The following is a 21162-nucleotide window of genomic DNA, read 5'->3' as shown; positions in this document are numbered from 1 at the left end:
ATGTGCAAGTAAAACTGATCAATTCTCAACTCATTTTAGTCCCCACTGGTCGTATACCTCTAGGTAGGGAAAGGTGGTAAAGGCAGTATCACTTTGTAAGAGAAAACACTTAACCATCACGAAAGTATTTTCTGCTTTAAGCATTGTTTCTATTAGCTGTATGTTTAAAGATCTGAAGACTATTAACCTAAGCATATCACCTCATTGCCAACATAGATTTATAATAGGCATTTGTCCAGCCCATATATATTTATTATAAATTGTGTATATATATGTATATACATACATACGCATATGCATATGTCTTTGATTCCCTCTTATGTGTCCGGCTAGATACTAGGTACTTTACGTATAAAGCATCACTAAATCTCATAGCAATCACATGAGGTAGGTATTACATCCTCATTTTTACAGAGGAGGAATCTGAGGCTCAGAGAAGTTAGGTAACTTGTTCAAGAGCACACAGCTATTAAGAGTTGGAGCTGAAAGTAACATGACCCATTATCTTCCCATTACACCAATGGTTCTCAGTCAGGGACAATTTTGTTCCCAGGGGATGTTTGGCAAGGTCAGGAGACATTTTTAAATGTCAAAATTGGGGGGTACTCCTGACATCTAGTCAGTAGAAACCAGAAATGCCACTAAACAACCTACCAGGCAGAGGACACACCTCACAACGAAAAATTATCAAACCCATAATGTCAACAGCACTGAAGTAGGGAATCCCTGCATTACAGGATAATTCCTCTAAGCTTTCTACTAAACTGTCCATACATGGTTGTTTGAGGAGTGTACTTGTAACGGTTAAACAAAAATGTCTATTAAATTCTGTTATTAAATTTTATTATTTTAAGGAGCTATAGGGTTATTTGGAGACTCACACTAAGTTTTGGAGCTAGCATTCTTAGAAAACAATCATTTCCTTCTATAAAGCAACATTTACTGCTTCTGTTGGAAGCTAATATGACATTTCTATTTTTCCATGGTGGTAGAATGATATCAAAGGTAGATCACAAATTTTGGGTTGCACAAATTTGCACAGATGTGGGGCAATAGACAATTTAGATGGCTAAGACAATTTATAGTCAGTAGAAGACAATTTAGGTGGCTAAGACAATTTATAGTCAGTAGAAGTGATGGTTTTCTGCCAGACATGCTTCCTTAAAAAGGCCCAAGGAAGCCAGCTTGGCTGGCATGACAGCTGCTGAGTGAAGGGGAAATTGGCTCTGATGCTTTCCCCACGCCTGCTGGCCCAGTAGTGGGCTACGTGCTATGTATTTTTCTTCAGGCAGAAATGCGTCTGGTGTCTGCTACTCTCCCACAAGTTTAGGGAGGGGATCCCAGGGAGATGGAGAAGTTCTCTTGGCATCTTCGAGGGTATATATTCGCTGGAATTGTTTCAGTTTCACTGCTCATCTTTCTTTAATTATCTACTGCAGTTCTTTTATAGCTTTACTGTAAGTGGTTCCAGAGTGTTGAGTAATCAGAACCAGGAGAAATGTGATATTTCAGGTTTGGTTGGGTTGACATGGAAAGGTTCTGATACTTATTCTCTGCTTTGGCTCAAGGCCAAAGTCTCTACTACATGTTTTGACATTTCCTAAAATTGCCTGCACTTTCAGGTCCACTATACAAAGTAAGGAAGACATAGCTTCAAGATCTTATGTATGAAGTTCTATTGAAGGGTTGACCAGTAGGAAAAGGGAAAGTTTGGAATAAAAAGATAACTCTTGTCACTTGCTAACTTTTTAGCCTTAGGAAAGCCACAGAATCCCTGATCAATTTTCTCATCTGTGAACTGGATATAAGTGTATCCCCTGCCTAATTTATAGGGTTATTTTAAGGACCAAACAGAGCAAAGTATATAATCTCATGGTTCAAAAATAGGCTAAATCTGTGAAAAATCAACCTTCTTAACCACAAATATTGGTACTTATTTTCCTACATTTTGTCAAGGGAAACTGTCAAGACCAACAAGTGGAAAAATTTCAGATATAATGGGCTTAATTAAATTTAATAACTTTATTGGAGTATAATTTCTTTACAGTGGTGTGTTAGTTTCTGCTGTATCACAAAGTGAATCAGCTATAAGTATACATACATCCCCATATCCCCTCCCTCTTGCATCTCCCTCCCACCCTCCCTATCCCGCCGCTCTAGGTGGTCACAAAGCACCGCACTAATCTCCCTGTGCTATGCGGCTGCTTCCCACTAGCTATCTATTTTGCATTTGGTAGTGTATGTACGTCCATGCCACTCTCTCACTTCGTCCCAGCTTACCCTTCCCATCCCCATGTCCTCAAGTCCGTTCTCTAGTAGGTCTACGTCTTTATTCCTGTCCTGTCCATAGGTTCTTCATGACCATTTTTTTTTTTTAGATTCCATATGTATGTGTTAGCAAGCTGTATTTGTTTTTCTCTTTCAGATTTACTTCACTCTGTATGACTGACTCTAGGTCCATCCACCTCACTACGAATAACTCAATTTCATTTCTTTTCATGGCTGAGTAATATTCCATTGTATATATGTGCCACATCTTCTTTATCCATTCATCTGCCGATGGATACTTAGGTTGCTTCCATGTCCTTGCTATTGTAAATAGAGCTGCAATGAACATTGTGGTACATGACTCTTTTTGAATTATGGTTTTCTCAGGGTATATGCCCAGTATGGGATTGCTGGGTTGTATGGTAGTTCTATTTTTAGTTTTTTAAGTAACCTCCATACTGTTTTCCAGAGTGGCTGTATCAATTTACATTCCCACCAACAGTGCAAGAGGGCTCCCTTTTATCCACACTCTCTCCAGCATTTATTGTTTGTAGATTTTGTGATGATGCCCATTCTGACCGGTTTGAGGTGATAACACATTGTAGTTTTGATTTGCATTTCTCTAATGATTAGTGATGTTGAGCATCCTTCCATGTGTTTGTTGGCAATCTGTATATCTTCTCTGGAGAAATGTCTATTTAGGTCTTCTGCCCATTTTTGGATTAGGTTGTTTGCTTTTTTGATATTGAGCTGCATGGGCTGCTTGTAAATTTTGGAGATTAATCCTTTGTTCGTTGCTTTGTTTGAAAATATTTTCTCCCATTCTGAGGGTTGTCTTTTCATCTTGTTTACGGCTTCCTTTGCTGTGTGAAAACTTCTAAGTTTCATTAGGTCCCATTTCTTTATTTTTATTTCCCTCTCTCTAGGAGGTGGGTCAAAAAGGATCTTGCTGTGATTTATGTCATAGAGTGTTCTGCCTGTTTACTTCTAAGAATTTTATAGTGTCTGGCCTTACATTTAGGTCTTTAATCCATTTTGAGTTTATTTTTATGTATGGTGTTAGGGAGTGTTCTAATTTCATTCTTTTACATGTAGCTGTCCAGTTTTCCCAGCACCACTTATTGAAGAGGCTGTCTTTTCTCCATTGTATACTCTTGCCTCCTTTAATTTGTTAATATTGTTTATCACATTGATTGATTTGCATATATTGAAGAATCCTTGCATTCCTGGGATAAACCCCACTTGATCATGGTGTATGATCCTTTTAATGTGCTGTTGGATTCTGTTTGCTAGTATTTTGTTGAGGATTTTTGCATCTATATTCATCAGTGATATTGGCCTGTAGTTTTCCTTTTCTTGTGACATCTTTGTCTGGTCTTGGTATCAGGGTGATGGTGGCCTCATAGAATGAGTTTGGGAGTGTTCCTCCCTCTGCTATATTTTGGAAGAGTTTGAGAAGGATAGGTGTTAGCTCTTCTTGAAATGTTTGATAGAATTCGCCTGTGAAGCCATCTGGTCCTGGGCTTTTTTTTTTGGAAGATTTTAAATCACAGTTTCAATATCAGTGCTTGTGATTGGTCTGTTTATATATTCTATTTCTTCCTGGTTCAGTCTTGGAAGGTTGTCCTTTTCTAGGAATTTGTCCATCTCTTCCAGGTTGTCCATTTTATTGGCATAGAGTTGCTTATAGTAATCTCTCATGATCCTTTGTATTTCTGCAGTGTCAGTTGTTCTCATTCCTAATTCTGTTTCTTGAATCTTCTCCCTTTTTTTCTTGATGAGTCTGGTTAATGGCTTATCAATTTTGTTTATCTTCTCAAAGAACCAGCTTTTAGTTTTATTGATCTTTGCTATTGTTTTCTTCATTTCTTTTTCATTTATTTCTGATCTGCTCTCTATGATTTCTTTCCTTCTGCTAACTTTGGGTTTGTTTTGTTCTTCTTTCTCTAATTGTTTTAGGTGTAAGGTTAGGTTGTTTATTTGAGATGTTTCTTGTTTCTTGAGGTAGGATTGTATTGCTATAAACATCCCTCTTACAACTCCTTTTGCTGCATCCCATAGATTTTGGTTCATTGTGTTTTTGTTGTCATTTGTTTCAAGGTATTTTTTTATTTCCTATTTGATTTCTTCAGTGATCTCTTGGTTAATTAGTAGTGTAGTGTTTAGCCTCCATGTGTTTGTATATTTTACAGTTTTTTTCCTGTAAGTGATCTCTAGTCTTATAGCATTGTGCTCAGAACTGATTCTTGATGGGATTTCAATTTTCTTAAACTTACCAAGGCTTGATTTGTGACCCAAGATATGATCTATCCTGGAGAATGATCCATGAGCACTTGAGAAGAAATTGTATTCTGTTGTTTTTGGATGGAATGTCCTAAAAATATCAATTAAGTCCATCTTGTCTAATGTGTCATTTAAAGCTTGTGTTTTCTTATTTATTTTCATTTTGGATGATCTGTCCATTGGCAAAGTGGGGTGTTAAAGTCCCCTACTATGATTGTGTTGCTGTCGATTTCCCCTTTTATGGCTGTTAGCATTTGCCTTATGTATTGAGGTGTTCCTATGTTGGGTGCATAAATATTTACAATTGTTATATCTTCTTCTTGGATCGATCCCTTGATCGTCATGTAGTGTCCTTCTTTGTCTCTTGTAATAGATTTTATTTTAAAGTCTATTTTGCCTACTATGAAAATTGTTACTCCAGCTTTCTTTTGATTTCCATTTGCATGGAATATCTTTTTCCATGCCCTCACTTTCATTCTGTATGTGTCCCTAGGTCTGAAGTGGGTCTCTTGTAGACAGCATATATATGGGTCTTGTTTTTGTATCCATTCAGCCAGTCTATGTCTTTTGGTTGGAGCATTTTATCCATTTACATTTAAGGTAATTATCAATATGTATGTTCCTATTACCATTTTCATAATTGTTTTGGGTTTGTTATTGTAGGTCTTTTCCTTCTCTTGTGTTTCATGCCTAGAGAAGTTCCTTTAGCATTTGTTGTAAAGCTGGTTTGGTGGTGCTGAGCTCTCTTAGCTTTTGCTTGTCTGTAAAGGTTTTAATTTCTCCATCGAATCTGAATGAGATCCTGCTGGGTAGAGTAAACTTGGTTGTAGGTTTTTCCCTTTCATCACTTTAAATATGTCCTGCCACACCCTTCTGGGTTGCAGAGTTTCTGCTGGAAGATCAGCTGTTAACCTTATGGGGATTCCCTTTTATGTTATTTGTTGCTTTACCTTTTCTGCCTTTAATATTTTTTCTTTTGTTTAATTTTTGATTGATTCATATGTGTCTTGGTGGCTTTCTCCTAGGATTTATCCTATATGGGACTCTGCACTTCCTGGACTTGATTAACTATTTCCTTTCCCATATTAGGGAAGTTTTCAACTATAATCTCTTCAAATATTTTCTCAGACCCTTTATTTTTCTCTTCTTCTGGGACCCCTATAATTCGAACATTGGTGCATTTAATGTTGTCCCAGAGGTCTCTGAGACTGTCCTCAATTCTTTTCATTCTTTTTTCTTTATTCTGCTCTGCAGTAGTTATTTCCACTATTTTATGTTCCAGGTCACTTATCCGTTCTTCTGCCTCATTTATTCTGCTATTGATTCCTTCTAGAGAATTTTAACTTTCATTTATTGTGTTGTTTGTCATTTTTTGTTTGCTCTTTAGTTCTTCTAGGTCCTTGTTAAACATTTGTTGTATTTTGTCCATTCTATTTCCAAGATTTTGGATCATCTTTACTATCATTACTCTGAATTATTTTTCAGGTAGACTGCCTATTTCCTCTTCATTTGTTTGGTCTGGTGGGTTTTTACCTTTCTCCTTCATCTGCTGCATATTTCTCTGTCTTCTCATTTTGCTTAACTTACTGTGTTTAGGGTCTCCTTTTCACAGGCTGCAGGTTCCTAGTTCCTGTTGTTTTTGGTGTCTGCCCCCAGTGGGTAAGTTTGGTTCAATGTGTTGTGTAGGCTTCGTGGTGCAGGGGATGGTTGCCTGTATTCTGATGGATGAGGCTGGATCTTTTCTTTCTGGTGGACAGGACCACATCTGGTGGTATGTTTTTTGGTGTCTGTGAAGTTACTATGATTTAGGCAGCCTCTCTGCTAATAGGTGGGGTTGTGTTCCTGTCTTGCTCGTTGTTTGGCATGGGATGTCCAGCACTGGAGCTTGGTGGTCATTGATTGGACCTGAGTCTTAGCGTTGAGATGGAGATCTCTGGGAGAACTCTCGCCAATTGATATTACGAGGGGCCGGGAGGTCTCTGGTGTACCAGTGTCCTGACGTCAGCTCTCCCATTTCAGAGGCTCAGGCCGACACCTGACCAGAACATCCAGACCCTGCTAGTGTTGGTCTCCTGCAGAGGTGGGGGGCAGCTGTGGCTCACCATGGGAACTAGGACAGTGACAGCAGAAGGTCTGGGAAGCAGTCTTTGTCATGAGCCCTCCCAGAGTCCTCCAATAGCCCCACCAAAGATCCTCTAGCCTGGGCTTAATTAAATTTAAAACACGTTTGAAAAAACGTTTGCCTTCCTGCAGAAAAGGACTTTTCTAATATATGCAAAGTAGATGGCCGCATGTTCCCACACTGCTGAAGAAAACCCAAAACCAAAAAGCCAAATAACAAACACTCATGCCATTGTTGAATCACATGGAAATCTCATGGGGTAAATTGGAATAATGATTGTTTGTAGTGACAAACTTTTTTCTTTTCACCATGCTCTTTCAGGTGGTGGCTGGTTAAAATAAATGCATAGTTGTGTTTTTACACCCAAAGTAAAATGAATTAACCTTGCCAAACATTGTGAGCTCTTTCATGTCTGCCTTATTTAATGCTTACTAAATACTGTGATAACTTCTCATGTGACTTGATTTTGTTCTTTCTCTGAAGATATGAAAATTATGGTAAGGTGGTACGCCATAGACGTAACTCCCATGATGCCTCAGACAGGTGGGTGTTTCAGATGAGTTATTCATTAGCAGAAACACAAAGACAGTCATTTTTGAGAGTAGACTTGTTCAAGACAGGCTGAATATTTGTAGCTAGCTTCAGGCTTTCGCTGACATCCTGGGCACATGAAGGAGAATCTGTGATATCATCAGGGGTGTTTACAGGGCAAACTGTGCTTTTCCAGCTTTATGCTTCCAGAATACGGCTTGGAGGTGTAGAATAATCAATCCACTGCCTACCCTACCAAGGTGCCCCTCCTGACAGGAAAGGGAAGGGGCTGCCACAGAAACATAGGATATTTCTGAGCCTTAGAGAAAGGAACCCTAAAAGCAGAACAACAGCTAAGTTCACTTGCTTTATGGGACAGTGCATTTCTTTTCAAAAACTCCTAGGCTTGTGGAAAACCATTAAATGACACTCAATGGCAAATAGACTGACAAATGCAAATTAGTAGGAAAATTCAAACAAAACTCGTAAGCACAATGATGTAAATAAATAATCTAATATTGATGAAATAAATAGATAATATTCTTACTAAAGTACATTTATAGTCACACACATACAAACACCCACACCCATCAGAAGAACTTAACTATTTCTCAGACACAAGTTTTATCTGGTCCAGTAGCCAGTGTCTTCCACCAAGACATACTTAGTGATTGTCTTTCATGGTGGGGACTTTAAAAAGTTAAGTAGACACTTTGAATATGTCTATTTTGGAATTTTTATCTGTGAATTTTTCTGAACCATTTAAAAATTGTTCATAATTTTGATGTGTTCTCAGAGTCCTGAGTTTACCCCCCTCTACACAAAGTGTCTGGTTGGTTTTTGGGTTTCCAGCCTTGGCTCATCCAATTGACTGTTCTGTGATTGGGCAGGCTCTCTCCATGCCCTCTCCTTGGTCGTCATGATTTCGAAGCTTACATCCGTGTTCTCTGTTGGCCCTCAACTCACCAAACAAAGGGAACCTAATCATCTGAATCCAGACACCGGTGAAAAATGCCCCCTCCATTTTATTTGCCTTTCTCTGCAACTATTAAAGAACAAGCCTACTTGTTGTGAAGTGTGACCAGGCAGACTAAGCTTCGTGCTCTTAGTGTGTTTCAGAATAACGGGACCTTAATGCCGTCTATGCTTACTTTATATTTTAAACTCTGTTGGTTACCTGAACCCTTCCTGTTACTGGACAGCATTTTGGCTAAAGCACATCGAGCTTTTATCCTAAGTAACAAAAATCTGCAAGCCTGAGACGTTTCCCCTTTGACCCCTTGACTTGCGTCTCAAATGACATCTTCCTAAAAGGTAGTGTAGGTTATTTATCTCCTCACATTTGCTCAAATGGATGCCCATGTGACACTTTTCTACCCTTTTGAAGAGGCTGTGTCCACTTTGATGTTCACCCAATACCACGTTGGAGCACCAGTGTGTGCTGACATTGTGCCAGGTGCTGGGAACACAAAGATGCATAAGACACCAGCCTTGACCTTAAGGAACTCACATTTCATGGAAAAAGATGAATACATAAGCACAAATACTCAAATTTACCATGGAAAGTGCTTGTGGAAGTGTGTGCCGGTGCTATGGGAAGGAGCAGAGGGAGTGGCTAACTTTGCCTGAATGAGTGGGAGACCTCACTGAGGACGTGGTCATTAAGAGGCGCTTCCAGCGGAAGCAATGATATGTCCAAGAGTTCCACACGAGCAGAGACTGAAAATAAAGGAAAAGGAAAATAAATAATAGTCTCATCACCCTAGAAAACAAGCTTCATCGTGTGCACAAACTAGGACATTTTACTGTCCTTCCTCTGCCCGATCATTAAAACATGTCCCTTGAGGCAGAAGGCAAAAATAGTACCTGTGGAGATGCCCTATGTGAGCCAGTCCCTATTCTAAAGTCTGGGGACAAAACAAAATCCCCGCTTTCATAGAACTTGCTTCCTAGTTGAAGGTGGAGGAGGGAGAGACTGAAAATAAACAAACACAATATAATATGTCATGTGGTGATAAGTGCCTGGAAGAATAAATCTACTAATGAGACATACAACAATAACATCTGTAAAAGGGGCTGTTTTCTGGAAGGGGGTCAGATGGCCCTGCAGCACCTACCTGCACTCATGTATCACACCTGCTGGTGAACCACACTATGATTTCACTCTGAGTTTCTTTAAAAATGCGGGGAATTGCATTAGGCATTTTTTAACCTTCTTCTTGCTTTAACCGACACTATTCCTTCTACCTCTGTTTGTTCATGTCTGTTTATTCTCCAAGATCCACCTTGACCTGCACCTCATCCCGAAAGCCTTCTGTGATCCCCACCTCCACAAATAAGCTTTCTCAGCTTCAAACTTCCTTGCACTTGACCTGAACCTTTTCTACGACACTGACCACTTGTTGCACCTGGACGTATGTCTGATTTGTCCCTCTAGCTCTGTGTGTGTAGGGGTTACAGATAATTCATTCTCGACTTCCTCACTCACAGTCATCAGCACAGTATATCGTTTACCTCCAAATATTTGCTTAATAAAGATATACTATATCAAGTTAAAAATTACATGTTAAATAGTATACTGTTTTAGTACTTTTTCTGATTCAATATGTTTGGTCTGTCAGCTTCAGGTGATGCTTTGAAATGCAAACTGTAAATCATGGTATAATTCTCCAAAGAGCTTGCTTTCCCTGTATCACAAGGTTATATAAAGCATTAAACAGGCTTTTTTTTTTTTGCTGATTGATCAGTCTGATCAAGATAGCTCCACTGCTTTGGTGATCATCGTTCCTACTATTGGGCCTTCTATCTTCATTTCCCTTATTTTCTTGTCTTCTCCCCCACTCCCTTTTTTTTTCTACTTATCTGTCCGTCTTAACTCTCTGCCTCTGTCTCTTCTCTCTCTTTTTCTCCCAGTCTCCCCTCTCTTCTCCTATCCTTCCCATCCATCCTTTCTCTATTCCCCCACTGTCTTCTTTTCATTTCTTTCCAGTGTCTCCTGTTTCTCTCTTTTCCTTTTTTTCTTCTCTCTCCCTCCCTCTTTTCTGCCAGCAAGGTCTCTTCTCTCAACCCTGTCCACGGTGCTGAACTTATAATGAAGCAACTTGTACATAGCTGTTGTGTTGGCTTATGGCTCTGCTGAAACTCTGCAAACAAAATATAGCTGATTATAAGGGACTGAGTTCCTATTACATAAAAATCAACAACATTGAAAACACTACATATTAGTTATTAACCATTTTGCATGTTGTGCTTCTTGTTTTACATATCCTTATCACCAATTTGAATGTGTTACATTGTAATTAGAATAATTGGACCTAGAGAAGAATTCTTTTATTAGCATGGAGAATAGGGTTTGCTATATTTTATCCTACCCAAGTCAAAGCCTGGGAAGATTTCGGTACTCCAAGTCTGTAACATGTACATCTCCTACCCGAATAGGACAAAATTTTACCAAATCCATGATGTTTTATAACTATTTTTTGTAATTTATTTGATCTTTCTATAATTATTTTTTGCTACAGGAAAACAAACGAGAGGGATGAGCCAAAAGCCACAATCAGTTGGCACAGATCTGGTGACACTTTGGACAGGTAAGGTGTTTTGAACCACGCAAGCGGAATGCATAACATATGTTAAATCCAGTTTCTTATAAAGCATGAGACATTTAAATGTTTACCAAAGTAAGTTTTGAACCATGATATTTTATCTCCAGGGTCAGAAGGACTATAAAGATTGAATTATCTTCTTCTTCAAAACTCACAAAATCTTGACTTGATATGCCATTTTCCTAAAATATTGCTAGCAGTAGATCAATAGGAAAAATTCCGAAGAAACCGGTTTGAATATAGGTGGGGTGAGCACTGCATGTGGTCTGTTCCACTTTAAATGGAGAATATAGTTTTTTTGTGTGTGAGTAGCCAGTTCTTGTTCTAACTTTGGACTTTCCATCCCAGAGGCAGAGAAACAGCAGTTTCTGTATAATTACCTTATGGAGAGACTATACCTTTTAATAATACAGTAGTTTTGATCTGCTCTAGGATAAAGACATTAGCTCTTTACTTTAGAAAGTGAAACTACTCTTTCGGCAGTGGAGTCACCATATGGCTGTGGAATGAGTCATTGGCTGGGCCTGTTATTGGCTCAGTCTTAGACAGAGGGAAAAGAAGGGCTCATCCCTATATAGAAAATTGAGGAATATCTATTCAAGTTGAAGTGTAAATGCTACAAGTCACATTTTAATTTTATATTTGGTAGAGGTGCTTATTAGGCATAAGTAAAGAACAAAGTTAACATGTTATTTGGAATCTAGACATAGTGAATACCTGAGGCCATTTATAGTTGAAGCCACTCCCTGTAGCTAAAGATGTGCTGCTTTTGGAGACAAACATGCCACCCGCTACAATTGAAGCACATATGCTGAAACCTATGGCATCTAATAGATTCTATATTCACACCATGCCTGTGCCAATTAATACAGCAAATGCATGCACTTCTGCACTCTTCATAGCTTTTTTAAAATAATAATTTATTTGCTTTATTGAAATCCATCAAACTTAATAGTCTCTACTTTTTGAAAGATACTGTTAAGAGATAAACATCAAGCCAAAGACAAGGAGAAAATATTTGCAAATCATAGATCCGATAAACACACACACACACACACACACACACACACACTTGTATCCAGAGTTTATAAAGAACTCTGCAAATAAGAGAGAAGTACTTCCAAATGGCAGAGTAAGGACCTCCAAAAATCCACTCCTCCAGAAAAGTATTAACACTGGAAAAAACTGTCAAAATCAACTTTTTCCGAACTCTGGAAATTAACCAAAGGCTTGAAACAATTTGCTAAGTGTCTATTCAAGAAAAAGAGTTGGCTGTCAGTAAGAACGGCACGAATTGCCACATTTTAAAGCTTCCTATTCACCTATTCCTCTTCCCAGCTCCATGGTAACCTTGAAAACCAGCAGCCTTGGAACAACGGCAGCTTCTTCATAGCTTTTTAAGTCAATCTCCCGAATAGCTGATTAGCCCTGGTATCCCTAAGGAGGTGACTTCTCTCTTGTAATTCAAAAATCAGTTTGGGAGAGGAGTCATAGTACCTCTGCCCATTCACCTCCGCCTTGCAGGCTGTCCTATTACACTGCGAATTGAGGACGGAAACCCTACTTCTAGGAATGTAATTGCAAGTGAGATAATTATGTCTCAAGAAAGGTGAATATGTGGGAGACCTAAGCCTTTGTAGGCTGTGTGTCTGAAAGCTTTTCTCAGGCCAGTCAAGATAGAGCCTTGGAACTTAGCGATACACTAGAGCAGGCCTCACAGGCAAGCTAACTGAGTCATTCTCAGCCTCAGCGACAAATCAGAATTACCTAGAGAGCTTTTTAACTCTGCTGATGACTTGGTCCCACCAGCTGTCATCCCCCAAATTCTAATTTAATTAGTCTGAGGTAGGACTCGGACATTTTTTAAAGCTTAGGAAGTGATTCTGATGTGCAGCCAAAATTCAGAGCCACCAACCTAGCCCAAACCTTCATTTTGTAAACTAGAAAATGAGGCCAGAGACTCCCTGCCTTATTTACACAGAGGTTTAGCGGCTCATGTTTGGAAGAAGTATCCTGGTCAGGTCCTTCCGCAGGTAGTGTCTGTCTCCCAAGAGTGAGCTACATCTCTGTAAGTGTGGGAACAGATGTGAGGGAGAGAACACAGGAGTCTGTAAAGAAAGGCAAGTCCTCATAACAGGAGTCAGACTCCTATCATGCAGGCCACTCCAAGTGCAAGAGGTGAAATAATTTTGGGAGTTAGATGATCAAATGTATCAGGTGTGTATGTGTGCCATTTCAATACTAACGCATATAATAAATGACTAGGAGAAAAGTACTGACTTTACATTTGAAGAGTTCCCTTTTAAAATATACATCTGTTGGTAAAAATATGAAGTGTTCTAAAGAAATATAAGTTAATAATTGTGTACATGCATACACTATGGGGCAAACCCTGAAGGTGGTTTCTTGACTAATTTGGAAAACCTAGGTTAAGGAGCCCTCTAGTGTTCGGTTATGGAAGTGTTACTTTTCCTTTGGTTGGATCCTGCTGCTAGTTATATTGTTTAGGTATTTCCTGTCTCTGAGACTGACTCCTATTAATCTCATATCACAACTTGGCAGAAAATTAGTTTCTAAGAGAAGTACAAAGTTAATCTCCCTAAGTAATAAGAAATTGATGAATGCATTGGAATGATGGTTTAGAGCTCTCCAATATTGTTTATACACTGATTCCCCTAGTGGAGTGAAAGAGATAGTGGAGGTGAAAAATAGCAACTGGAGAAAGACATGTTGATCATGAGTGTTGGAACAATTACACTACAGAACCAGGTGTACGACATTGGGACCTACTGGGAAGACTTTGGAGATAGACTACTTCCCGGCTGTGTGGCCAAGAGAAAGCCACACACCTTCTCTGAGACTCCATTTCTTCATCTATAAAGCGAAAATAACTACACCTACCTTGTAGGGATGTTCTGAAGAGTAGAGGAAATTGTATAAGATGAGTGGCAAAGAGTAGTAGGTAGCTATTTTTATTATTACATGCAGTATTGCCCACATAGATCAACAAAGTAGAATTTTGATTAACTTCATTTAATTGTAACCTCAGAACTCTCCTTTATTTAAACCTTGAAGGTGTTTGAAATTAACGCTCTGTTTTCTTTAGACAGATTGTCATTTTCCCTGTACCAGAGTAGCAATTTCCCAAGATTATTTTTATCTTATATGAGGATCTCACAGACAGCTATAAACGCTGAGTAGTTTCCACAGAACATTTAAGATTTAGGATTACCTGACATCTTATGGTATTCACAGTGGTTTACTGCAGAGCTCTTTAACTATAAACACATCAGAGGCTCAGTAGCAATTAGTACAGGGAATTTACTTATAGTCTTTGGCCTAATGATCACCTGAGAGATCATCATGAGTTTTTTTTTTTTTTTTTGCGGTACACGGGCCTCTCACTGTCGTGGCCTCTCCCGTTGTGGAGCACAGGCTCCGGACGCGCAGGCCCAGCAGCCACGGCTCATGGGCCCAGCCACTCTGCTGCATGTGGGATCTTCCCGGACCGGGGAACGAACCCGTGTCCCCTGCATCGGCAGGCGGACTCTCAACACTGCGCCACCAGGGAAGCCCTCATCATGAGTTTTTAATACTTGGATTCATTCTGTACAAGACAATACCTGTATTGTGAACAGTCTATTGAGAATATGGAGCTCTGGAGGATTCCAACCTTTCTTCCTTTTTACATTCAAGAGTTATCAGTTTGTGGCATTACATACCATAAACAGAAACTATTTGGGGTTGACTCGTGGAATTTTAACAATTAGGGTTATTTACCCAATGTTTTAGTTGCACATGTCAAAGTGACATCTAGGAATTGAAATCATTTTAAAGCTATGACAATTAAGCCATATTTTTCTATCATGAATGTTTTTTTTTTTTTTAGAACAAGGCAAGGTTAGTGTCCTTCTTCCCAGGAACAGTTTATAAAGCCCTGTACTAAAGTGGATGATAGAAGTGAAAGTTTAGAGGAAGTTATAGTAGACCCATAGTATGGGATCAACAGAAGAATCTTGCTGATCTTTTGTTTTCTGGAGCCTGATTTTGCCACATCCTAGCTTTGTGCAAGCCTGCAGGGTGCTCCAGAAGACAGCCCCACATCTCAGGAAGAGCTTTCCTATCTGATGTGTTCTTCCTGGCGGAAGGGACAGAACAGGGGTTGCAGTTGTGAGATCCCACCACTGGCATGCAGACTACAGGATTCCTAGTTTGTCTTATGACCCAAAGGACAGACAAACACACCTTTTCCAGAACTACCCTCCTTGTGGAGACCTCAGTTTAGAGGGTTTAAAACCTCTGATGGTCCGCAGGGCCTATTAACAAAATGTGTTAGTCAGTGTAAACAAGTTTGCCAGGGTAGAGCAACTCTTGTAACAAGTTCCTTCTCCTGCCTCCAAATCTTGGTCGGTTAGCCCGATAGAAGATTACTGCTCACTCCCCTCAGAGTCCAAAGGGATTGGCTGGAAAATTAGGGGACGACCCTGTTCCATGGAATGACTCAGGGACCTAGGTTCTTTCCTAGGTTTTAATGCTGCCATCTTCAACCCATGGGCATCAAAGCCATAGCAGAAGGGGAAGAAAGAGCAAGGAGGATCACACAAGAGGTTTTATGATGGGTTTGCGAGTCATGAATAATATTTCTGCCCACGTTCTTTAGTTTAGAATGCAATCATATGGTCCCAATTTAATTGTAATGAAGATTGGGAAATATGGTCTTCCTGTGTGCTCAGAAGGAAAATAAAGAGTTTGACAAGCATATAGCATTGTCTATGCCACAAAACATTTTTTAAAAATTGCTTAAGTCTTCCATTGATTCCTTGTAGCGACATAGGAAGTACTGTCATTGGCTAGATATATTATTAAACAATAATGAATATGAAATAGTTAATGAGTTAAATGCTCAAATGAGTCAGAAAGGCTAGTTGAAAAACATAAACTTTAAAAGTTGCAAACTGTATCAAAATAGCCTCATAAATAGATTTTGTTGTAAGTAGCTTTTTTGTTAATTGCAAAATTTTCTAACATGTAACACCTGAAAAGCAATTGTTTTTACCAGAGAAAGTTTCTGTTGTGAAGTGATTATAGCAAGAACGAGATCTGAAAGGAGTTTAATAATCTAAATGTTCATCCAGACTTTTGTCTTATTTCTTTATAAAGGATCTCAGACAGAAATGATGCTGCCAAAACATATAAGGCCAATACCCTGGATAACCGAGTAACCAATAGGTAACAGTATCTACTAACTTTGGGAAAGGCTCAAGTAATACAATATTTTTCTAAGCGTTACTTATTTACTTGATATTAAGTAGGATTCTTCAATCCTGCTTAATATCTTTCTGTAAATTCTCATCCTCTATTTTTTTGTTTGTTTGTTTTTTAGATGTTGGGGGTAGCAGTTTATTAATTAATTTATTTATTTTTGCTGTGTTGGGTCTTCGTTTCTGTGCAAGGGCTTTCTCTAGTTGCGGCGAGCGGGGGCCACTCTTCATCGCGGTGCGCGGGCCTCTCCTGTTGCGGAGCACAGGCTTCAGACGCGCAGGCTCAGTAGTTGTGGCTCACGGGCCTAGTTGCTCCGCGGCATGTGGGATCCTCCCAGACCAGGGCTCGAACCCGTGTCCCCTGCATTAGCAGGCAGATTCTCAACCACTGTGCCACCAGGGAAGCCCCATTCTCTATTTTTTTTTCACACAAATAATTCTGGCATAAAAACTTTACTCCTGCTCATGGTTAAAGAAAAGTAAAGTCTTACTTCTGGCTTCAGAATCAAGAGAGTTCATTGCTTCAGGCCATCATTCTTACCACATTTATGTTTCTGTTTAAGTTATCCTGGTGGCAAGATTATGAAATACATGTAAACATCAATTTTACATTCCTATTGTTAAAGAAAATTACTGAACCCAGCAAACAAAAACACGGGGCTTAAAAGATAATGAATTTTCTAAAGAAAAAAAATTTCTTTTGGAATCTAATACACAAAAGGTAAAAAAATCATGAGATCAACTTTTCAAATTTATTCAAATACTGATGCTTTCTTTTTCTTTCTCGCAAATAATGTTAACTTTTAATAATAATAACTCTAAGTTCATGGACAATTGCAAATTGATGCAAGAATTCATTCTTTGTTGCTGCTCAAACTTTGCCTTCTTTTTTTCTTACCAGAAACATGTCCACGTTTCGCTCACCGGAAGAGACAAAGATGTATGTACTTTTCTAACTGACATTACATTTTAAGGATAAAGTGTATTTCTTCCTATGTGTTCAAGAAAAATCAGGATATACTGCCCTCAGACCAAAGTTTCATTGTAGTTTAGCCATGCCCCCATAGCTTTGGCAGAGTTGAATAGTAGAAATATTGAAATGCTCTACAAAATTGCAAGTGTTTTCTGTCTGGACTTTTACACAGAAGGACTTCTCCTCTAACCAAACACCAAAGCTTAAGTCATTCTTTTTTTTCTTTTCTTTTTTTAAAATCTAGAACCTTTTAATTTTTTCCCTATCCCTATGGCAACTCTTTCTTCTTGCACATTTCACTTGCTCCCAAAACACCCATCGTATCTACAATACAACTTAGTCATGAAATCATGGCTTTGGTAACAATCTATGTAGACAAAATACATTTTCCCTGTACTAACAATGGTTGTAATAAACTACCAAACTAGGTAGATTTTTGAAAACTTAGTTGGTTTTTAAATTTGTATTTACAAATAAAGTAATTTTCACACTGGACTGCACCTCCAGTAGTTGAAAAAGGCCTGAGTGACCTCCATTTTTTTTTGAGGGTCTGCATATATTAATAAATGCTAAATAGAGATTTAAAGTGGTGTGATTTTTAAATGTTTTCTTAAACTAATGCTTTTAATGCAAAAAATTTCAATATGATTCTGTTAGTCACAACATATACAGGATCAAAAAATATATGTAGGAATCCATAGGACATTGGAATTGATTGGTCTGGGTTTCAGACACACCATGTCATATAATGAATGACTTCTTCATTCAATTCCTTCGATTTTAATTATTTGTATGATAGCCTGGCAATTTGTAAAATAGTAAACTAAGGAAGAACTTTTTCTCTTGTTGCTCTTTCATGCTCAAGTGAAATATTTTGTGATGGATTCAGAGCAGGTGGGAATATGAGTAGATTATAAGACCTTTCAAAGGTGGGGTAGAGTGGAAAAGTTTCAGAAATGTGATCATTGTTTGTTCTTGTGATGAAACAGGCAACCTGGAGGTTTGTTCAGTGCAAATGCCACCAACACCCCAGCTTCCAACTCTGCTACTACTCCTGTAAAGAAAAAGAGGTATGATGGGCTCGTTGGGACTACCTCTTGCTGCAGTTCTGTAAGGGATTATTCTTTATTAATTTCTGAACTAAAACATCCACAAAGGCGCCCAGGGAGCGTCCAGAAGTTGCTCTGCCCTTCCTCATTATTCCCTCCTCCCCTTCTCAGGGGTCCAGTGCCTGCTAGCTACTCCTGTCCTCAAACCTCAGTCCTTTCCCTACCACCCACAATCTCCCTTTCAAATATGCCAGCTTTTTCCCGCCAATTTTATTGAGAAATAACTGACATACAGCACTGTGTATGTTTAAGGTGTACAGTGTGATCGTTTGATTTACATATATTATGATCACCCCAATAGGTTTAATTGATATCCACCTATCATCTCATATAACATCCTTATGTCAATAAAAAGAAAAAAAAATTCTCCTTTTGATGAGAACTCTTAAGATCTATTCTCTTAACAACTTTCCTATGTATCATACAGGAGTGTTGACTATAGTCATCATGTTATACTTTGCATCCCTAGAACTTATTTATCTTATAACGCTATTGTCCTTTGTTGAATGATATTTTAAATGGATATAAAATAAATTGGTCTAAAGGGCAAAAAACCCAAAAAGGTAAGTTTGTACCTTTTGCCCACCTTCCTCCAATCGACCTGATACCCCTGCCTCTGGTAACCACAAATCTGATCTCTTTTTCAAGTATGCTCTCTTAGGGTCTTGAATAACTAGGTAATGTTTTGATGATGGAGCTCAGATATTAAAGAGCAAGGTACTTCAGGTTATACATTTTAACAGAGTCCTACTACAGGGAATTCCTGCCCTGTGTGTAATAACTGCAGTGTGGCCAAGTGTCACCATGCTCCTGAAACCAGCCTGAATCTTGGATGCCTCCTCTGCTCTGTGCATTGTGCTACTTCCAAGTACAGAGTCAAAGGCCACGTCTTGAGGCCCCAGTCTGCGTTCTTGTGGTCATTCCTCTTTCAGCTTCCCCTGCGTGGCCTCGCATTTTTGCCTGTGCTAAGTTCCATTTATCTAGTAGGCATGAAGAGGAGCTAGACTTTGGTGGTGCAATATTCTCCATGTGACAAAATGTGATGGCGGAAGTGATTTTTGCATGTTGAAGAGAACACTGTGCCAGTGAATCATGATGCAAATGGAAAACAAGCATTCGTGAACCTCAGTGCTTTTGAAATTTTCTTATTTTCTTTGCCTGCTCCTAGGACTATGCCTGGTATAGGGTAGCTGCTCAGTGTTTGTTGATGGGCTGTCTGACGGTCATGGTGCTGCTATAGTCCTCCTGGAGAGAAATGGCTGATTCTATTTTCTCCTGCAGTCGGAATTTTCGTTGTATCTACAGTCTCAGAAAATACGACCACCTTTCTCTTAGACCCAAATTTCACATCCCCCCCCAATTCTGTGTCTGTTAAGAAAGGTTGGAAGGGAAATTTAAGGTCAGTTAGTTCAGTCTCCTACCCAGTGCAAGAATCGTTCCTCTGACACATTAGGCATAATTCAGGACAACTGAAGCCAGCAATATGACTCTCACTTTTGTGATATGCCTTGACTAGCTCTCAGGGATTGCAATGAGCTGAAATCTGCTTTGATTTACTCCCATCCCACCTTAGTTCAGTCCTGTGATACCTCAGAGAATAGATCAGCGTCAAGAATTTAAAGGAGTCTCCTGTCCTTATCCCTTACTTTCCTTCTCTAGGCTATATTACTCTCCTCTGAACAGCTTCATTTTTGATCCTTAACTTAGTCTTTTTGACAGTCCTTAGCTATCTCTACCAATTAAAATTATGTCCTGGTAATGTGAAGACACCTTTCTAATTGGATATATATGTGTGTGTATATATACACACACACACATAAATATATATGCATCTATATAAAATTGAGGTTAGCATTGCTGTGGTGTTGATTTATATTTTCAATATTCTTACTTGTCAGAGTTTCCTATCATACAGTCTTTCTTTAAAACTGTATTTTGAGTAGAGCACAAGATTGTTGTTATTTTTATTATGAAATGTTTTAGAAATGCAGAAAAATAAAAACAGAGAGAGGTGTTTTGATGATAAGCAACCATGAGCTTACCATCTAGATTCAACAAGAGTTATTTTCCAGATTTCCTTCAGACTTTTTTTTTAACATCTTTATTGGAGTATAATTGATTTACAATGGTGTGTTTGTTTCTGCTTTATAACAAAGTGAATCAGCTATACATATACATATGTTCCCATATCTATTCGCTCTTGCATCTCCCTCCCTCCCACCATACCTATCCCACCCCTCTAGGTGGTGACAAGACACCAGGCTGATCTCCCTGTGCTATGCGGCTGCTTCCCACTAGCTATAGGATTTACAATGGGTAGTGTATACATGTCCATGCCACTCTCTCACATTGTCCCAGCTTACCCTTCCCCCTCCCTATGTCCTCAAGTTCATTCTCTAGTAGGTCTGCATCTTTATTCCCATCCTGCCCATAGGTTCTTCATGACCATTTTTTTTTGATTCCATATATATGTGTTACAATACAGTATATGTTTTTCTCTTTCTGACTTACTTCACTCTGTATGACTGACTCTAGGTCCATCCACCTCACTACAAATAACACAATTTCATTTCTTTTTATGGCTGCGTAATATTCCATTGTATGTATGTGCCACATCTTCTTTATCCATTAATCTGTCGATGGACACTTAGGTTGCTTCCATGTCCTGGCTATTGTAAACAGAGCTGCAATGAACATTGTGGTACATGACTCTTTTTGAATTATGATTTTCTCAGGGTATATGTCTAGTGGGATTTCTGGGTCATATGGTAGTCCTATTTTTACTTTTTTGACAAACCTCCATACTGTTCTCACAGTGGCTGTATCAATTTACATTCCCACCAACAGTGCAAGAGGGTTCCCTTTTCTCCACACCCTCTCCAGCATGTATTGTTTGTACATTTTTTGATCATGGCCATTCTGACAGGTGTGAGATGATATCTCATTGTAGTTTTGATTTGCATTTCTCTAATGATTAATGATGTTGAGCATTCTTTCATGTGTTTGTTGG

The 21162-nt window shown here is 38.9% G+C and overlaps 1 protein-coding gene across 1 annotated transcript in view; it reads left to right on the top strand.

The window, feature by feature from the left end:
- Window positions 1-21162, top strand: part of SCEL (sciellin) — a 130966-nt gene that overhangs the window by 16152 nt on the left and 93652 nt on the right. The window contains exons 3-7 of the mRNA XM_082675543.1: window positions 7157-7216; window positions 10726-10794; window positions 15970-16038; window positions 16972-17010; window positions 18033-18113. Of these exons, the coding sequence (XP_082531669.1) occupies window positions 7157-7216; window positions 10726-10794; window positions 15970-16038; window positions 16972-17010; window positions 18033-18113 (318 nt within the window). The remainder of the gene's footprint in view (window positions 1-7156; window positions 7217-10725; window positions 10795-15969; window positions 16039-16971; window positions 17011-18032; window positions 18114-21162) is intronic.

This window comes from Grampus griseus (genome assembly GCF_964374135.1).
Source record: "Grampus griseus genome assembly, chromosome: 18".
In the NCBI taxonomy this organism is placed as follows: domain Eukaryota; kingdom Metazoa; phylum Chordata; class Mammalia; order Artiodactyla; family Delphinidae; genus Grampus; species Grampus griseus.
This window is presented reverse-complemented; position numbering and strand designations above follow the sequence as displayed.